This window comes from Dermacentor albipictus, chromosome 8 (assembly GCF_038994185.2).
Source record: "Dermacentor albipictus isolate Rhodes 1998 colony chromosome 8, USDA_Dalb.pri_finalv2, whole genome shotgun sequence".
Taxonomy (NCBI): Eukaryota; Metazoa; Arthropoda; class Arachnida; order Ixodida; family Ixodidae; genus Dermacentor; species Dermacentor albipictus.
The window spans coordinates 13,526,883-13,546,412 of NC_091828.1; the positions used below are offsets into that span (position 1 = coordinate 13,526,883).

Sequence of the window (19,530 nt, forward strand, 5' to 3'; positions counted from 1 at the left end):
CGGGTGTCCATGCAAGTGATTCACACATTCAGGCATGCACTTTCAAGTTTTGTCTTGGTACGTGCACTTGCAATTTTTGCAGGATGGCTGGATTTTGAACTCTAATTGGTGCTGTAACAGCTGTCAGTCTAAATTGTATCTGTAATCATGGAACCAATCACTCAGAAGCATGTACGGACATATTAATGACAAGCTTTTAATGGTACCAGGATTCCTCCTAATTTCAAGGAACACTCGGGATGTGAGCAGTAAGCTTGGCAGCCCATGAGCTCAGTGAACACCTGTCTCCAGAGTTATGCACTGTTAGCAGAACTTATGGTATAGAAGGTGTCAGCCAGTAATTGAACAGCTGTTGTATTCTGCAGTGCTGCCAGGCAACGGCTTGACCGCCTGGAGAAGAGTGTGAGCCTGCATCAGCTGGCCTCCAGCCACCATGTCTCGCCAGCCATCTTCACCATGTGCAAGGATAGGGATGACAAGGTGTGTCCCTGCTAATCATCGACCTACAAAAATTGCTCAATTGTCAATTTTAATGCAGCAGCTTTGTATTTCTACATTTTCTGTGCAGTGTATTGTGCATGCTGAACATTCTTTCTTTTTTCTTTTGACAACAAGCAGCTCGATGCCAGTCGAATGCCAGAGAGTAAAAAAAGATAAGAAAAAACGTAGTTGAATGGGGGTCGAAGGTAAGAGTTAACCTCCATTGCACTAAATTTGCATTTCTAACTTGCACATGCCATCAATTCCATGCAGTGTTCTCTGGTTCTCATAACGACCTTGCATCATTTCCGATGAGGGTGAGCAAGCGCTCCAATGATCCAAGTAATCAATAGCACACATTTCACATTCCCAACATGGGAAAGTAAGGTCTAAACGAAAACATGTATGTGTTGTACCATGGCACACCTTTAAACAAGAAGTAAAAGAGCGCTCTGCTAATTTCGGCACTGCACAGTATGTAGGAAGGGTAAAGTGCAGCAGTCGAACATTGGTGAGTTCCTGAAATTGGGCAGTAAAGGTTCCTCAAAAAATAAAGAAGGGGGAGGGGTCAACATGAGGAAGTGGAAGAATGTACCTTTTTCCAATGAGTGACCCCTCTAGTGGTCGCCACTTCAACGAAATTTGATGGGCAAGGCACTTTTTGCCTCTATGCAGTGGTAGCATTTCACCAAGCAGGCTCTCCTGATGGCCGTCTGTTTTTTTTCCTTTTTTTTTTGTTGCTTGTGTTGTCGAAGTAACTTCTCGTCGTCCTGCTCTAGCAAGGGTCTATTTGCTCACGTGTAGCAATAACAAATTTTCTGTTTACTGATGTGAAGGCAACATGCTGTGCGACACGCAGGCCATTTGTAACTAAGGTTTGAGAGATGCACCAGCCTTTATTCTTCAACAGCTTGGCTAGTACTTTGATCCAACTGGTGAAGACGTATCAGCGTCAAATGCGTCGCGGCAGGACTTTCTTCAGAATAAACTCGAACGTCGGCTCGAGTGACTCGACTTAAATTAGGTGGTCAACATAAGCAAGCACATGTTTTCTTCAAGAGTGGGCCATGCAAGCAGCTGATCACAATGGACAGACAACGCGCAAATGTTCTGCATAGGTACTGCGAGTGTACTGCAGGGGAAGTGTTTCTTTTATCTCGAGTTATATATCATATGGCATGGTATGGAAGGAGTGGGCAGATGGTAAGTGGATGCAACACATTGTTTTGTCAAGCGCAGCAAATCATTTGCCTGCAAGAAAAGTGAGACTCGCGAGTTGTGTATAATGCGGCCCCGCGAGTGTGTCACTTTAGTCTCGTACAATGCATTCCATCGGGCTGTGTGGCGACATTCCTGTTTTTGTTTGACCCCATCTATGGTTCTACAGCTAGTTCGGCCTGCAGGCGCTAGCGCGTTCTTCTTTTTCATCATCATCATCATCATCATCATCATCATCATTCTGGTTATGCCCACTGCAAGGCAAAGGCCTCTCCCATACTTATCCAACTACCCCAGTCGTGTACTAATTGTGGTCATGTTGTCCCTGCAAACTTCTTAATTTCATCCGCTAACCTAACTTTCTGCCACCCACCTAACTTTCTGCTGCCCCCTGCTACGCTTCCCTTCCCTTGGAATCCAGTCCATAACCCTTAATGACCATCGGTTATCTTTCCTCCTCATTACATGTCCCGCCCATACCCATTTCTTTTTTTTGATTTCAACTAAGATGTCATTAACTCGCGTTTGTTCCCTTACCCAATCTGCTCTTTTCTTATCTCTTAACATTGTCTGCATCCCTTCACTCGTCCTGTCATTTAGCACTGTTTTTATTGCTCGTAATCATGAACCAACCAGCCCAAATGCGTACTCTTCTGCAGTTACACCCATGAGTCTTCCTTCCATAGCTCGTTTCGTCGTCCTCAGTTTAAGTAAAACCCTTTTCGTAAGCCTCCAGGTTTCTGCCCCGTACGTGAGTACTGGTAAGACACAGCTGTTATACACTTTTCTCTTGAGGGATAATAGCAACCTGCTGTTCATGATCTGAAAATGCCTGCAAAACGCACCCCAGCCCATTCTTATTGTTCTGATTATTTCAGTCTCATGATCCGGATCTGCGGTCACTACCTGCCCCAAGTAAATGTATTTCCTTACCACTTTCAGTGCCTCGCTACCTATGATAAACTGCTGTTCTCTTCCGATACTGTTGAACATTACTTCAGTTTTTTGCAGATTAATTTTCAGACCCACCCAGGTCAGTGAGCATGCATTGCAATTCGTCCCCTGAGTTACTTAGCAAGACAATATCATCAGCGAATCACAAGTTACTAAGGTATTCTCCATTAACTTTTATCCCCAATTATTCCCAATCCAGGTCTCTGAATACCTCCTGTAAACACGCTGTGAATAGTATTGGAGAGATGGTATCTCCCTGCCTGACGCCCTTCTTTATTGGGATTTTGTTGCTTTCTTTATGGAGGACTACGGTGGCTCTGGAGCCGCTATAGATATCTTTCAGTATTTTTACATACGGCTCGTCTACACCCTGATTCCGTAATGCCTCTATGACAGCTGAGGTTTCGACAGAATTAAATGCTTTTTCGTAATCAATGAAAGCTATATATAAGGGTTGGTTATATTCCGCACATTTCTCTATCACCTGATTGATAGTGTGAATATGGTCTCTTGTTGAGTAGCCTTTACGGAATCCTGCCTGGTCATTTGCTTGACAGAAGTCTAAGGTGTTCCTGATCCTATTTGCGATTACCTTAGTAAATAGTTTGTAGGCAACGGACAGTAAGCTGATCGGTCTATAATTTTTCAAATCTTTGGCGTCCCCTTTCTTGTGGATTAGGATTATGTTAGCATTCTTCCAAAAGATTCCGGTACGCTCGAGGTCATGAGACATTGTGTATACAGGGTGGTCAGTTTTTCTAGAACAATGTTCCCACCATCCTTCAGTAAATCTGCTGTTACCTGATCCTCCCCAGCTTCCTTCCCCCTTTGCATATCTCCCAAGGCTTTCTTTACTTCTTCCGGTGTTACCTTTGGAATTTCGAATTCGTCTAGACTATTTTCCCTTCCATTATCCTCGTGGGTGCCACTGGTACTGTATAAATCTCTATAGAACTCCTTAGCAACTTGAACTACCTCATCCATATTGGTAATGATATTGCCGGCTTTGTCTCTTAACGCATACATCTGATTCTTGCCAACTCCTAGTTTCTTCTTCACTGTTTTTAGGCTTCCTCCGTTCACGAGAGCATGTTCAATTCTATCCATATTATACTTCCTTATGTCAGCTTTCTTACGCTTGTTGATTAACTTCTGAAGTTCTGCCAGTTCTATTCTAGCTGTAGGGTTAGAGGCTTTCATACATTGGTGTTTCTTGATCACATCTTTCGTCTCCTGCGATAGCTTACTGGTATCCTGTCTAACGGAGTTACCACCGACTTCTATTGCACACTCCTTAATGATGCCCACATGATTGTTGTTCATTGCTTCAACACTAAGGTCCTCTTCCTGAGTTAAAGCCGAAAACCTGTTTTGTAGCTTGATCTGGAATTCCTCTATTTTCCCTCATACCGCTAACTCATTCATCGGCTTCTTATGTACCAGTTTCTTCCGTTCCCTCCTCAGGTCTAGGCTAATTTGAGTTCTTACCATCCTATGGTCACTGCAGCGCAGCTTGCTGAGCACCTCTATATCTTGTATGATGCCAGGGTTAGCGCAGAGTATGAGGTCTATTTCATTTCTAGTCTCGCCGTTCGGGCTCCTGCACGTCCACTATCGGCTCTCCCGCTTGTGGATGAAGGTATTCATTATCTGCATATTATTCTGTTCTGCAAAGTCTACTAGTAACTCTCCCCTGCTATTCCTAGTGCCTATGCCATATTCCCCCATTGACTTGTCTCCAACCTGCTTCTTGCTAACCTTGGCATTGAAGTCGCCCATCAGTATAGTGTATTTTGTTTTCACTCTACCCATCGCCGATTCCACGTTTTCATAGAAGCTTTCGACTTCCTGGTCATCATGACTGGATGTAGGGGCATAGACCTGTACAACCTTCATTTTGTACCTCTTATTAAGTTGCACAACAAGACCTGCCACCCTCTCGTTAATGCTATAGAATTCCTGTTTGTTACCAGCTATATTCTTATCAATCAGGAATCCGACTCCTAGTTCTCGTCTCTCCGCTAAGCCCCGGTAGCACAGGACGTGCCCGCTTTTTAGCACTGTATATGCTTGTTTTGGCCTCCTAACTTCACTGAGCCCTATTATATCCCATTTACTGCCCTTTAATTGCTCCAATAGCACTGCTAGACTCGCCTCACTAGATAACGTTCTAGCGTTAAACGTTGCCAGGTTCATATTCCAATGGTGGCCTGTCCGGAGCCAGGTATTCTTAGCACCCTGTGCTGCGTCGCAGGTCTGACTGCCGCCGTGGTCAGTTGCTTCACAGCTGCTGGGGACTGAGGGCCGGGGTTTGATTGCTGTGTTCATATAGGAGGTTGTGGCCGAGTACTGCACCAGGGTGGCCAATCCTGCTCTGGTGAGGGAGTCTGTTACCGGTTCGTGTCACCGGGATCAGGCCACACTCCAGGCCTGTTTATGCAATGTACAATTTACAATGTGCCGCCTGTACAGTACCTTAACATTCTTGATGATGCCTTAGTCCAATGTCTGCAAAACAGCTGTTGTGTTTGCAGGCAAAAATGCGAGGTGTATTGCACTCAAGGCTGACACGTTCACGTGAGGACTGCAGTGATCCACAAGGAACAACACCTTGCTGTTCGAAGAAGCAAACGTGCGGTACAATTTTGTTATCCAGCTCTTGAAGATTTCGGCCATCATCCACGCTTTCTTGTTCGACTCATAGTCTACTGGCAGTGTCGTTACGCCCTTAAAACATCTCGACTTGGCGGCTTTCCCGATCACAAGTAAGCGACATCGTTCTGTGCCAGTCGTGTTTGCTGCAATCAGCACCGACACCCTCTCCTTGCTGCATTTGTTCCCCAGCACAGTTGTCGTCCTTGAACGTCAGGGTCTTCTCTGGTAGAAGCCGATAGAAGAGTGCAGTGTCATCTGCATTGAAGATGTCTTCCGGTCTGTATTCGCCGAGATATTCACGCAGCTTTCCATCCTTCCACGTGGCGCATGTTTTCTGGTTAACCGACGCTTTTTCACCACATTCATTCATTCACAAAACTTTATTAGCGTCCTGAAGCCCGGTCTTTTCAGACCGAGGCGGGCCGCGTCCACGTCGGCACCGCCAGGCCGAGCCTTATGGCGTCATCGTGGACCCTCTGGACAGCCCGTAGCTGATCTTGATATGAAGAGCTTGTTATGAACTTGTGCCAGTAAAGCCATTTTTCTTCGGGGTCGGTGAGAGTCGCGGGACAGCCCGCCAGCATGTGTCTGATGTCAATGATGCCATCGCACACGTTACATTCTGTCCTAATTTCTCTTTCTGGGTGAATTTTATTTATGAAATACGGAGTGGGGTACGTCCCGGTTTGCAGTAAACGTAGCGTCACTGCCTGAGCCCTGTTCAATTTTACGTGTGGCAGAGGGAATTGCCTACGCCCCAAGTAGTAATATTTAGTTATGTCGTTGTAAGTTAGTAAGTGATCTTTATGTTCCCCGGAATGGTAGTGGGCGTCGGTTCGGTTCTGACCGGCACGGCAAGCAAGTCCTCGTGCCAGGTCGTTCGTCACCTCGTTGAGGTTGGGCCGAGTCTCGTCCACTTGTCCCATATGTGCAGGAAACCATCGGATTTCAGTTTTGATAGTTTCGACCTTGTCGATAATTTTAGCCGCAGTCCCAGCTACATAGCCTTTGTCAAAGCTCTTAATTGCTGCTTTGGAATCGCTATAGATGAAAGACCATTTACGGTTCCTGATGGCTAGAGCAATCGCGGCTTGCTCCGCCACCGTGGAATCCTTAGTGAAGATGGTGATGGCGTCCCGTACCTCGCCCCGGCTGTCGACCACCACGGCAGTGTAGGCCTCTTTGCCTTTGACCCAGGCAGCATCTACAAGGGCCGCCTGTTGTCCTAGCTGTTCAATTTCTTTCAACAAAGCTTTCGCTCTCGCTTTTCTCCTGCTAACATTGTGTTCCGGGTGCATATTTCTCGGGAGGGGGGTGGTTCTGATCGCGTCTCTAAGTTTCGCGCTCAATTCTACCTCGGATTCCTTCGGGTTCATTGATCTATTTGGGTCTGTCCCTATCGCTTTGAGTATAAGCCTGCCCGCTCGCGTTTTCGTCAGTCTTTCCTGCTGCGCCATCTGTTGCGCTTCCGCCATCTCTTCTATCGTATTGTGCACGCCTAGGTTCATGAGCTTCACGTTCGAGGTGCTGATGGGTATACCTAAGGTAGCCTTCACTAACTTTCTGATCAGAGTGTTTAGCTTGTTCAGCTCGGCCTGCGACCATTTAAATAGACCTGCCACGTAGGTGAAGTGACATAGAGCGAAGGCATGCACTAGCCTTAGAGCGCTGTCCTCACCCAGGCCTCTGTGTCTGTTGCTGATTCTCCTTAGTAATCTGATGACTTGGTCCGTCTTGTTGGAAATGTGCTGAATGGCATTCAGGTTGGTACCTCCCGCTGCTATGTGGAAGCCTAAAACTTTAATATTTTCCACCTGCCTGATCGCGGATCCGTCGTGACAGCGTAACATAATCTTGGGTTCCTCCCCGGGGACGTAGCCCCTGGGTCTTCGACCCCTGCGTCGATGTTTTAGGACCAAAAGATCCGACTTTGCCGCCGAACAGTTGAGTCCCATCTCGCCTAGCGTGCTTTCCACGGCGTGTATGCTCTCTTGCGGTCTGGTCTCCGTTTGGCCTACGTTACCGTTGGCGCTCCATATGGTTATATCATCTGCGTATATTGCAAAGTGTATACCTTCTATGCTCTCCAGTTTCCTCGCGACTCTGGTCATTGCTAGATTAAATAGCATGGGCGAAAGTACGGCCCCTTGCGGGGTGCCCCTGTTTCCCAGGTTCATCACCTTTGATTTTAGTTCACCTAGCGTGAGGCTTGCTTGCCTACCACCCAGAAACGCCTTGACTACACTGTATAGCCTCTCGCCCAACCCCAGCTCGGACAGGACCTCAAGGATGGCCTTGTGCTGTATGCGATCGAAAGCTTTTTCGACGTCTAGTCCCAGAATCGCTCTCGCGTGCACCGGGCTAACGTGTATGAGCTGGTGTTTGATCAGGAGCATGGCGTCCTGAGTCGATAGTCCGGGGCGGAAACCGATCATGTTATACGGGAGTATGTCATTTTGCTCGACGTATCTAGTGAGTCTGTTAAGAATAACGTGTTCCATAGCTTTACCTATGCACGATGTAAGCGATATTGGACGTAGGTTATCCAGATGGAGTGGTTTGCCCGGTTTCGGTATGAGGATGGTGTTAGCTATCTTCCATTCCTCCGGATAGTCTCCCTTTCTCCACAACTCGGTGAAATGATCCGTCAGGAAAGTGATCGACTCATCGTCTAGATTCATTAAGAGTTTATTGGTAATACCGTCGGGTCCGGCTGCCGATCTACTAGAGAGACCATGGAGGGCGGCCCGTACCTCACCCTCGGTGAAATCGCGGTCCATTTCCTCGCACGGTCCTCCCATGTACTCCACGCGTTCGTCGCTATCGCCCGGTTGTTCGAGCGGGAGATATTTGTCCGCGAGCTGCCTCATGACTACCTCCCGAGTCGTGCACTGGCTGACTTGATGTACCAGTTTTGTAATTGCTGTTCTCTTGTTTGACTTAGTGTCGCTCTCGTTCAATAGATGTTTGAGGATGTTCCAACTGCCTCCATGTTTGATTCTGCCGTCTGCCAAGTGGCAAACTTCGTCCCACTGCTGTTTCACGAGCGTTCTCGAATGCTCCTCGATCTGTCTGTTTAGTAACGCTATCGTTTTCCTGTGCTTTCGGTTCAGTCTTTGCGTTTTCCATCTTTGCAGAATGGATTGTTTGGCCTCGATCAGATGCGCGAGCCTACTGTCCATGCTCTCTATGTTTTCTTCTGTCTTAATTTCTTTAGTGGCCTCCCTGAGGTCCTCTTCGAGCTGGTTGACCCAGGTCTGGAAGGACTGTCTGCCCGCTTCTATCGGTTCCGATTCTAGTCTCTTCGCTCTAACTTTCCTAAAAAGGTCCCAGTCCGTGCACCGAAAGGTTCTAGCCTCTTGTTTCGGCATACCTATACCTATGTGTATGATATAGTGGTCGCTGCCTAGATCGGTGCCCGAGTTTTCCCAACTAGCTTGTTTAGAGTTGTTGACAAAAGTTAGGTCGGGCGTAGAGTCCCTGCACGTGGACGTGCCACAGCGGGTGGGGAAAGTCGGATCTGTGATCAGGCACAGTCCCAGGTCCATGGCAAGGTTCCATAACCCCTCACCTTTCTTTGTATTCCGAGCGTATCCCCACGCTTGGTAGGGGGCATTAAAGTCCCCTCCGATGATGAGCGGAGAGCTCTTTGCGACAGCGAGTGCCTTGTTGAAAAGTGCCCTAAAGCTTTGTTTCTTGTAGGTGGGACTGCTATAAATGTTCAGGCAGAAGATACTCTGCGCCCTGCCCTTGTGCCTTTTGAGTACGACTTCTACTAGGATATACTCGATTTTACTCAGTCCGAGATGGATATCGTGTTCGATAAAGGGTAGCTTTTTGTCAACGAGGGTGGCCAATCCCCTTCCGGAATCTTTTTCTCTACATACCGATTTGTACCCGGTTAGCTTTACTTCGTCCGCTAAAGTTTCCTGCAGCATAATTACTTTTGGTTTGACCCCCATCGATCTAATTAATTGGCGCAGCGATGCCTTTTTGTTGTGGAATCCGCGACAATTCCACTGCCACACACTAAAACTGTGGGCGCTATCCATGATTATTGAATGGGTTAATTTTGCTGTTACCCGCGATCGATCTCTTTGGAGCGCCCCCTGATGTTCCGGAGAGCGATTTTACGCTTTCTGATTCTGACGGCAAGAATTCGTCGTCGTCGCATTTCGTTTCGAGTTTCTTGAATCGCTGTTCGGCCGTTAACCTCCATTTCCATAGTTTATCCACTTTAAAGTTAGTCCTTTCCGTCGTTTCTCTAATTTCTTTGATTACCTCTTTCAGCTCGCTAAGGACTTCGAAAACCGAGTCAGTTTCGGGGCTTACTGCTCTTTTTTTCGGGGCGGGGGAGTTATCTCCCTCGCCTGGTTCGTTGCTTTGACCTACTGGTCTTGCTACTGCTACGCTGGCAGGGCTCGGCTGTGCCTTCTTTTTCAGTTCTGCTACCTGTTTGGTCAGCTCTGCATTAGCTTTACGCAAAGAGTTTACCTCCCTAATCAACTGTTCTATTCTGGCATCATTGCTTTCAGTCACCGCCGGCGTAGTGGCGCCACCAACGATTCTCACCGTACCTTTGACTTTATCCGCCCAGGCGGTCCCAACTGTCGGCTTGGCACCGGGTGTTCCATCTTCTAAGAGCGCCTGGGCTCCTCCCGACTTGGAGCGGCTTCTCTCTCTCGCGGCCGATCGCGACCGGGCGCGTTCCCTTTGCACCTGCGATCCTCCCGACTTGGAGCGGCTTCTCTCCCTCGTGGCCGATCGGGACCGGGCGCGTTCCCTTCGGCGAGCTCGTACCACATAGGGTGTTTGAAATCTCTGCTCGCACACCTTGTCTCCGGTGGGATGGTCTCCTCCACAGAACTTGCACTTGGGCGTGCAAACGTGGTCCGCTCGTGGGTTGGGGGCTCCACACCCTCTACACTGAACAGAGTCCGGCGTGGGGCACACGTCCGAGCGGTGTCCTACCCTACCACAAGTGAAGCACACATCAAATTGTTTCCTGTAGAGATAACATCTCAACAAGGTCGGCCCGTAGCGCACAAAGTTTGGCACTTTCAGTCCATCGAAGAGAACGATGACTGAGCCTGACGTCTTGATGCGCTTGGCGGCCAAAGCGAGCGGGTTGCGCTCATGCACGATATTCCTTGTGATAGTAGACTGGGAGTCCCTGATGTCGACTTGTCTAATCACCCCTTTGCACGTGGCGTGCGGGGCCGTCTCGTACGCATTGACCTCGTACTCCGTTTCCACGATTTTGAAGGACTTCATTCTCACGTACCTTGCCGCATGTTCTGGTTCAGGAGTGCTCACCACCACGATATTTTGCGTGAAGTTGGGGCACACCATGTCTTCACTTGCTTGCTCTTCACCACACACGCTCTTAAAAACCAGGTCATGGCAATCTTTAAAGCGCGTCAGCCATCCATCTGACGAAACGAAGTCATCGATCCCCAACATTTCTGCAAGCGTTCGGGCTTTCTTCGGATCGATGTCTCAGCTGAGAGAAAGTTTGTTGCTCCGGGCCTCCCTAATCCACACCAGCAGAGCCTTCTCCAACTCTGGGCAAGCGTCGGTGCGCATTCGCTTCCGAGATGTCTTGAACTTGTCGTTCTAAGATGCATCCATTATTGTGCGCTTGTTTTTGATGTACTTTGAGACCGTGTTCAGCGTGATCCTGTACTTTTGCGCTATGTCTTGTTTGACAGCACCTCCCTTCTCAACTTCCTTCAAAACCATCGTGACATTCGAGTGTGAAGAACAATTTGATGCTCTTCAGATTATAGACGATGACGTCACGATACCCCCAAGGTCCAGCATAGCTGTCGCCGTAAGGAGCACCGTATTGAGCGACTATGAAGGAATAGCAGACAGTAACACTGGGCTCTTACTATAAAAAGGAATCTGTATGGCAAGGGGTCTGGTTCAACTGCGTGACGGGTGTTCGAATGTCTTCCTGACTAATTTTGGAAATGAAGTCCAGCATGTTTCGAAGGGAACTGTCATTGCCCGCCTTAATGCTTATGAACAGATTACGGATTTGAGCTCTTCCGTTGCTGCACTACTGAATTCTGACAACGTAGACTCCATACTCTCATCTGTCAACATCAAAGCAGCACTATCACCGAGCCAGAAACAGCAAATAGAGAACCTTGTACGAGAATTCGCCTCGTGTTTCTCGACGACATCGAAAGTCCAGAGAGCATCCATCGCCAAACACCGTATCATTGTCGACGAAGCTGTGAGGCCTATTTGCCAGCATCCCTACCGAGTGTCACCGAAGGAGAGAGAGACCATCAGCAAACAAGTCGAAGAAATGCTTAGAGACGACGTAATTCAACCATCGACCAGCCCGTGGGCTTCGCCTGTGGTGTTGGTAAAGAAAAAGGATCAGACCTTGCGCTTCTGCGTTGATTATCGGAAGCTAAACGTCGTCACAAAGCGGGATGTCTATCCCCTTCCGAGGATCGATGACACCCTCGATAGACTATGGGATGCGAAATTCTTTTCCTCTCTCGACCTCAAAAGCGGATACTGGCAAATAGAAGTGGACGAACGAGATCGTCAGAAGACAGCATTCGTCACTCCTGACGGACTATACGAATTCAAGGTACTTCCGTTCGGCCTCTGTTCCGCACCTGCCACCTTTCAGCGGATGATGGACACTGTGCTCTCCGGGTTAAAGTGGCAGTCCTGTCTGGTTTATCTTGACGACGTCGTGATTTTTTCTACCACCTTTGCTCAGCATGTGGAACGACTAAGGACTGTGCTCAAAGCTATTAGTTCAGCAGGGCTGACGATAAAGCCACAAAAATGTCACTTCGGCTTCCATGAGCTCCTTTTCCTCGGCCATGTGATTAGCTCCGAAGGCATTCGTCCTGACCCTGAGAAGACCACAGCAGTAGAAAAGTTTCCTAGACCAACTGATAAAAAGGCCGTTAGGCGATTCCTAGGACTTTGTGCCTACTACAGGCGCTTCGTCAAAAATTTTTCAAAAGATTGCCGAGCCATTAACGCGATTAACGAAAGAAGATATGCCTTTCGTCTGGCAAAGGGAACAAGAAGATGCATTCAATGAGCTACGACGGCGACTTCAAAACCACCTGATCCTTGCGCACTTTGATGAGGAAGTGGAAACAGACATCCACACAGACGCCAGCAATTTAGGACTCGGTGCCGTCCGCGTTCAGTGGCAAAATGGAGAGGCAAGAGTGATTGCATACGCCAGCCGCACTTTTTCGAGGGCTGAAACCAACTATTCAGCCACTGAAAAAGAATGCCTCGCAGTAATATGGGCCATAGGAAAATTCCGACCATACTTATACGGTAGACCGTTCCGAGCAATCAGCGACCATCACTCATTGTGCTGGCTTGCAAACCTGAATGATCCTTCTGGACGACTTGCTAGATGGAGTCTGAGGCTGCAGGAATATGACATAACGGTTGTGTAGAAGTCAGGTCGCAAGCACAGTGACGCTGATTGTTTATCACGTGCGCCGGTCGAATCTGCTCCTGTGAAAGATGGACACGACTTTCCGTTTCTTGGAGCCGTGACCACATCTGAGATGGCCGAACACCAAGAGTCTGATGCCGAGTTGCTCCTACTCATCAGGCACCTCGAGGGACACCCAGTCCATGTTCCGTGAGTTTTCTGCCGGGGATTGTCATCGTATGTGATGAGAAATGGTGTCCTGTACAAAAGAAATTTTGATCACAGCACATAGAAATTTTTACTCGTCGTTCCTTCAGCTTTGCGATCCGAAATCTTGGAAGCCTGTCACGATGACCCATCAGCAGGACACCTCGGAGTGAGCAGAACGTTCGCCCGAATTCATGCTAAGTACTACTGGCCAAAGCTGTTGACTTCAGTACAGCATTATGTATGAACATGTCGGGATTGCCAAAGACGCAAAACGCCTCCATTAAAACCCGCAGGCCTCCTTCAACCAATAGAACCCCCAGGAGCTCCGTTCGAACAAGTAGGAATGGACTTGCTCGGTCCCTTTCCGACATCGTCATCAGGGAAACGATGGATTGTAGTAGCCACGGATTACCTAACCCGATATGCCAAGACATCCTCTCTCATCAGTGCAACGGCTGTCGAAGTGGCTGAATTCTTTGTCACCAAGATAGTATTACGACACGGTGCCCCTGCAATTATTATCACGGACCGAGGAACTTCGTTCACAGCCGATTTGACGCAATCCATGATGAAACTGACTCATACCAGCCACAGGAAAACAACTGCCTATCATCCTCAAACAAATGGGCTAACCGAGCGATTGAACAGGACGCTGACCGATATGTTGTCAATTTACGTAGACTTAGAACACCGTACATGGGACAAGATACTACCCTATGCAACATTTGCCTACAATACCGCATTGCAAGAGACCACTCAGGTAACGCCATTCCAGCTTGTTTTTGGTCGAACAGTTACTACACCCTTGGATGCAATGCTGCCTGTCAGCGACAGTACAGAACAGAACCCTGACATCAGTGACTTTACACAGAGGGCCAAAGAAGCACGTCAGCTGGCGCGACATCGCATTCAACAAAGGCAGCGCATCGACGCGGACCGATACAACCTGCGGCGAAGGGAAGTCGAGTATGCCCCAGGCGACGGAGTATGGGTGTGGACTCCCGTGCGGACGCGCGGCTTGTCCGAAAAGCTTTTGCGCCGTTATTTCGGCCCTTACCGAGTACTTCGCCGCATCAGTCCCCTGAACTACGAAGTTACGCCAGAAGGACAAGTGAGCTCATCATGATGCCGGCGTCGCACGGAAACTGTACATGTGGTCAGACTGAAGCCATATTATGACAGGCAGTGAATATTCAACGAAACATCTATTCTGTGCCATATACCACTTTAGTATGGACAACAGCTTGTGAACAATTTAGTCGCTGTACGCATCGGGACGATGCGTTTTGGAGGGGGGATAATGACACAAGGCAGAAACATATTTAAACAACGCGCGCAGGTTCATGTGCCCCCTCAAGAGGACAACGGCGTATTGGAGAAAAGACGACGAAATGATGGCACGTGTTTTCGCCGCACGCACTTGCATCGCATATGGCCGTTGTCAGCGTCTACAAGAAGAGGTGAAGCGACGCTCGAGAGAGAAGAAGGCATTCTTGATCTCCTCTTCAGAACGCGGCAGTCCTTTTTATTTACCCCCAGGGCACAAGTTAGCCCACAATAAATAGTTGTGTCTGGACTCCCTTAATTGTTCGTTACAGTACGTCGTGTATATTCAAGACGTTCTGGCTCTCTGCTGTAAAGCGGACGCGGACATGCTGGAGGCCGATAAGGTCAGACACATCTTGAAGGGCATTGCAGATGATGCGTTCAACCTCCTGCTTTGCAGGAACTGCTCAACTGTCGAGCCCATCATTGAGAAATGCCGGAATTTTGTGCAAACGAAAAGTAAATACATCATACAACACTTCGACCACCTTCCGAATACGGCTGCCACTTCCTCCTGCAACGACCCTCCGGCGTCACACGACGACCCTCCGGCATCACATCCGCCTACAACGCCAAGCTTGACACAGGTTATCTGTCGCGAACTTGAGGCTATGGCTCCAAGTTCTCACTGTCCCATACGCATGACAACATGACCGTATCACTCATTCAAACTGTTGTCCACCAAGAAATTGCAAACATGGACATCCAGTCTGCCGTCCGCCCACGTCCCATCCCTACCGCTCCTGTCATTGCCTCTGCTGCCCCTTGACAGTCGTTCCCGAATCGATATCGGAACCCCTCTGAGTGGCGAACACCGGATGACAGGCCAATTTGCTTTGCTTACTCCCGGGTCGGTCACATATCCCGCCTCTGCCGTAGTATATGCTGATATGCTGTATATGCTGACCATATGCTGATCGCCGCTTCGACCAAGACCCTCGGCCTCTGTCGCCCCTCTCTGAACCATACCATGCCGGCCTTCCCTCTCGGGGAAACACCACTAGCCACTCACCCTCGCCTCAACGCCGTCTATTGCATTCGCATACACCTCGACGTCTCTTGTCCCCGTCCTACGCGGGCCGCTTCTTGGGAAACTAAACAATGCGGCCCCTGGAGGTGAGGCTGCATTGACAACTCGGACTGCAAAACCTCTGCTGACCCCTGCTGCTCGACCGAAGCTTGTTGAAATTTTGTTGATGATGTACCCGTTCAAGCCCTCATCGATACTGGCGCTCAGGTGTTGGTTATGCGATCAGATGTTCGTAGCCATCTCTGTAAAGTCCTGACACCTGCCGAGTCGCCTGCCGTCCGAGTAGCTAGCGGCAGTACAACAGCTGTGATGGGAATGTGCGCCGCGAAGGTTACCATTGACGGCCATCCAGTGTTAGTCCTGTTCACTGTATTGGCTGGGTGTCCACACAAAGTGATTCTTGGAATCGACTTTCTGACTGCCCATTCAGCACTTGTTGACTGTGCAACGGGCACCCTTCGCCTTAAACTGCCCCATTACTTTGCCGACCTGACCGACGACCATAAGTCCTGACTTCGTTCTACTGAATTTGTTCTACTGCAACCTGATGCTGTGACTTGCGTCGTCATGTCGCCTTCTCCACCACTTCGAGATGGTCTTTACATGGTGTCCACACTTCGTGACGTCCTCCTGGCACGTCAAATAGCACTACCAAGCTCAATAGTAACTCTTGCCAACAATCGAGCATGGCTTCCTCTTCTGAACTTTGGTTCGTGTCTGCAAGTGCTTCCTGCCGGTGTATCTCTTGCTATGCTATTCCCTTTGGAAGACTGTGGAGTAGCTGCTCTTACGCCCGAACCATGATTTGACACTGCTCCAGCATCCGCCCCTCCTACTTCACGCAATGAGAAGTTCACATCAATGATCGCTACTGATCTACGACCTGCTTACGCCGACGCCCTTCGCCGCATTCCGATGTCTTAGGAAGACATCTTTGATTTCGGCAATCGCCCGCTAGGTCGAACCCGTGTCGTCACCCATCCAATCCACACTGGTGATGCTCCTCCTATAGACTGGAGGCCCTACTGTGTGTCTGCAGCTGAATGCCAGGTTATCCAAACGGAGGTGGACAAAATGCTCTCCAAATATATCATTGAGCCTTCCTGCAGTCTGTGGGCATCACCTGTCATTCTGGTTAAAAGGAAGGACAACACCTGGACCCCAACCCTACGGTAGTTGGGGCCGTAGTGTATTTTATACACCATAATTGGCTTCGGTTGCTCTCCCCCCTCTTGCGGGCAGATAATATTCGGGGGTACTAGCGCCGCCTGCACATATAACGAGAGGGATGCATGCTTGCTTTTAATGTACCTACAGTTCCAAGACCAGATCGTGGTGCTTTCGCTTTCCATTTGAGGTTTACGGGCCATGATGGGACTTAGAAGGTATTGTGCTGTCTGTGTCAGAAGTTGGCATGCTACCTTCATCTGTCTGAGAGCGTATTTTACTACTTTTTCGTTTACGCTTGGGTTCCTTGGTTAAGGATTCGTTAACGTATTTCTTTAATTCTTGGAATTCCGCAAAAAACTGTTGAAATTGTTGCTGTATTTGTTGTATTATTTGTTGTTGTGATTGTTGCAGTGCTTGTTGCAATTGGTCCTGGGTTACCAGGTTGCTCTCAGACGGTGAGTGCGCCTGAGGCTGCTTTGGCTGTGTTGTTTGGGGGGGAGGGGGGCAGTTGTGATTCTAGTGGCGGATGTCCGGTGAGAGTGCTTAGCTGTGGTAATTGAGATTGGGAGCGAGAGCGTTGCTCGGTATTGACCGGCCGGCCGCGAGTGTCCGCACTGTAGGTCTCTTCTTCGTCTTCCGAGGCGAACCATCGTGGGGCTTTCGACTTAATCGGTGCTGACAATGTTGTGGGTCGGGGTTGAACCGGTTTGAGTCGCTGTTTGCACGAGTGGTCACCGGTTGGGTGGGCCTCCTCGCACAAGGCGCAGTTTATCTCGCATTTGTGTCCGTCGGTTGGATTAAGCAGTCCGCACAATCTACAGATGGGTCTGTCTGGGTTCGAGCACACGTCGGTACGGTGGCCCCTTTCCTTGCAGATCTTGCAGACTTGGAGCGTCGGTCTAAATGGATAGCAATGGAGTTCACCTCCATAGTAGTACACAAATTGTGGTAGCTGGGGACCAATAAAGGTCAGCGCTGCACTTTGAGTGGCACCGATCATCCTGGCTGTAAGGATTTCCACGCCTTGTGTTCTCACTTTGAGGTGGGCTATGAGGGTTTCGGTAGTTGTGTGCGACGGTATTCCATGTATCACCCCTCTGAGGGTGCCTTCTCCTTGGGCACCACACCTTAACACTTAGTGGCAGAAGTCACGCAGTGCGCGCATACAACCATAGGTTGAGGAAGCCAGTAATTCATACTGCAATTGGCGAAGGGGGTTTCAATAAGGACGAGCTCACGAATGCCTGGGAAAAGATATGTCGCGAAAAGGAGGAAAAGGAGTGTGAGAGGAAAGAATGGGAGCTTGAGAGGGAACACGAAAAAGTAAGAGTGGAAGAGAAAAAAAGGCAGAATGACATTGTGCTCACATAATAGGACCAGAGCTAGCGAGATTAATGCGGAGGGCGGATGCAGTGCTTCCTTAAAAGCAAAGTGTGGAAATGACGAGTTTCTGCAGCTGTATGAAACAGGTGATGACATCGGTCTTTACCTGATTGTTTGAGCAGTTGTTTAGTTGATGCCAGGAGAAGTCACGCAGGTCGTAGTTCGACTGAGCGTGGCTAAGGCAGACAGGTAGAGATTAGTGAAGGCGGGTTTGCTCACTAAATACAAGCTCTCCGCAGAGGAACGTTGGGAGGAACCAATTTCCTCGACCGAAATTCAGGAAGAGGGTCTCGTGCTGTGTTACAATGCGGAACACAGTGCAAAGAAAGAAGAAGAAACTGCTAGCTCGGGAGGCGTAGTCAAGCCAGAGAACGAAATCCTTCTGATTTGCTTGACAGAAATCTAGAAAGAGGAGCAGGCGCTGTGTTGTGACGTGGAACACAGTGGAGAGAAGGGGTTAACCGAGGGTCCCGATTTTTATCAGTCATACTATAAGAAGCCAGCAAACACTGACACTAAGGACAACATAGGGGAAATTACTTGTGCTTAATAAATGAAATAAAGAAATGATAAATTATTGGAAATTAAAGTGGATGAAAAAACAACTTGCTGCAGGTGGGAACTGAACCCACAACCTTTGCATTTCGCAGCAAGTTGTTTTTTCATTCACATTAATTTCCAATAATTTATCATTTCTTTATTTCATTTATTAAGTACAAGTAATTTCCCCTATGTTGTCCTTGGTGTCAGTGTTTGTTGGCTTCTTATAATATGACTAATAAAAATCGGGACCCTCGGTTAACTCCCTCTCCTCGTTTATTACATAACGAGGGCCTCGAATCCGGCAACATTGATGCCTTCAGGTAGCACGTGTGGGTTTATTGACCAGTTGCCTTCACCTAAAAAGAGCACGTTCTCGTGACGCCTGCGGCAAAAAGGACGTTCCACGTCCGCCGCCAAGGTATGTGTGTGGTGGCGCTGGCTAACACTCCCAGGGTTCTACTAGGACGCATAAATACCCAAGAAAAGGAATGGAGAAACAGCACCGCGGTAGCTCAATTGGTAGAGCATCGCCCGCGAAATGCGAAGGGGGGAGGCGGGGATCAGAATTAACTTTTTTGTTTCTTCACAGAAGGGGCTGAAATTTGGCACACACACTGCACATTGCAATAAAGTGACAAATCTAAAATTTCATTAGGATATCTTAATTAGTTTTCGTTTTATAAGAATTTACAAGTTCCTTGCTTGTGGAAAGCCTGGCACAGTAACGAAACGTGATAGGGAGCTGGGAATACCTTGCATGTTTGCCCAGATGTCTAATCTACATCAAGACAGTGTTCGATTTTTTTCTTAGTGCACTAATAATTTTTTGCTCAACATAACATGCACATGACTGTGCTTCACTGCATGGAGCCATGTAGTAATTGTGAAATAATTAAATAATGGAAAGATAAAGAAACATTTCAAGACTGTCTTGACGTACAGCACAGCTTGTGGATCACAGAAAAACAAACTGGGTCAAAATCGGTCCAGCCATTGTTGTGCTACGCTTTCCACGAGCGAGGTGATTGACAAAAAACATGCAATTGAGAAAACTGGCTGCAAAGTTTTAAAAGCACTGCAAATTTATTAAAAAGCACCAGGGCTGTAATATATTGAATCATTGTTG

General features: G+C 48.4%; 1 protein-coding gene across 4 annotated transcripts in view; it reads left to right on the top strand.

The window, feature by feature from the left end:
* Positions 1-19,530, top strand: part of LOC139048620 (DNA excision repair protein ERCC-6-like) — a 374,291-nt gene that overhangs the window by 30,239 nt on the left and 324,522 nt on the right. For all 4 annotated transcript variants that reach the window (XM_070523067.1, XM_070523070.1, XM_070523068.1 and 1 more), the window contains exon 3: positions 366-480. In XM_070523067.1, coding sequence (XP_070379168.1) covers positions 366-480 — 115 coding nt within the window. The remainder of the gene's footprint in view (positions 1-365; positions 481-19,530) is intronic.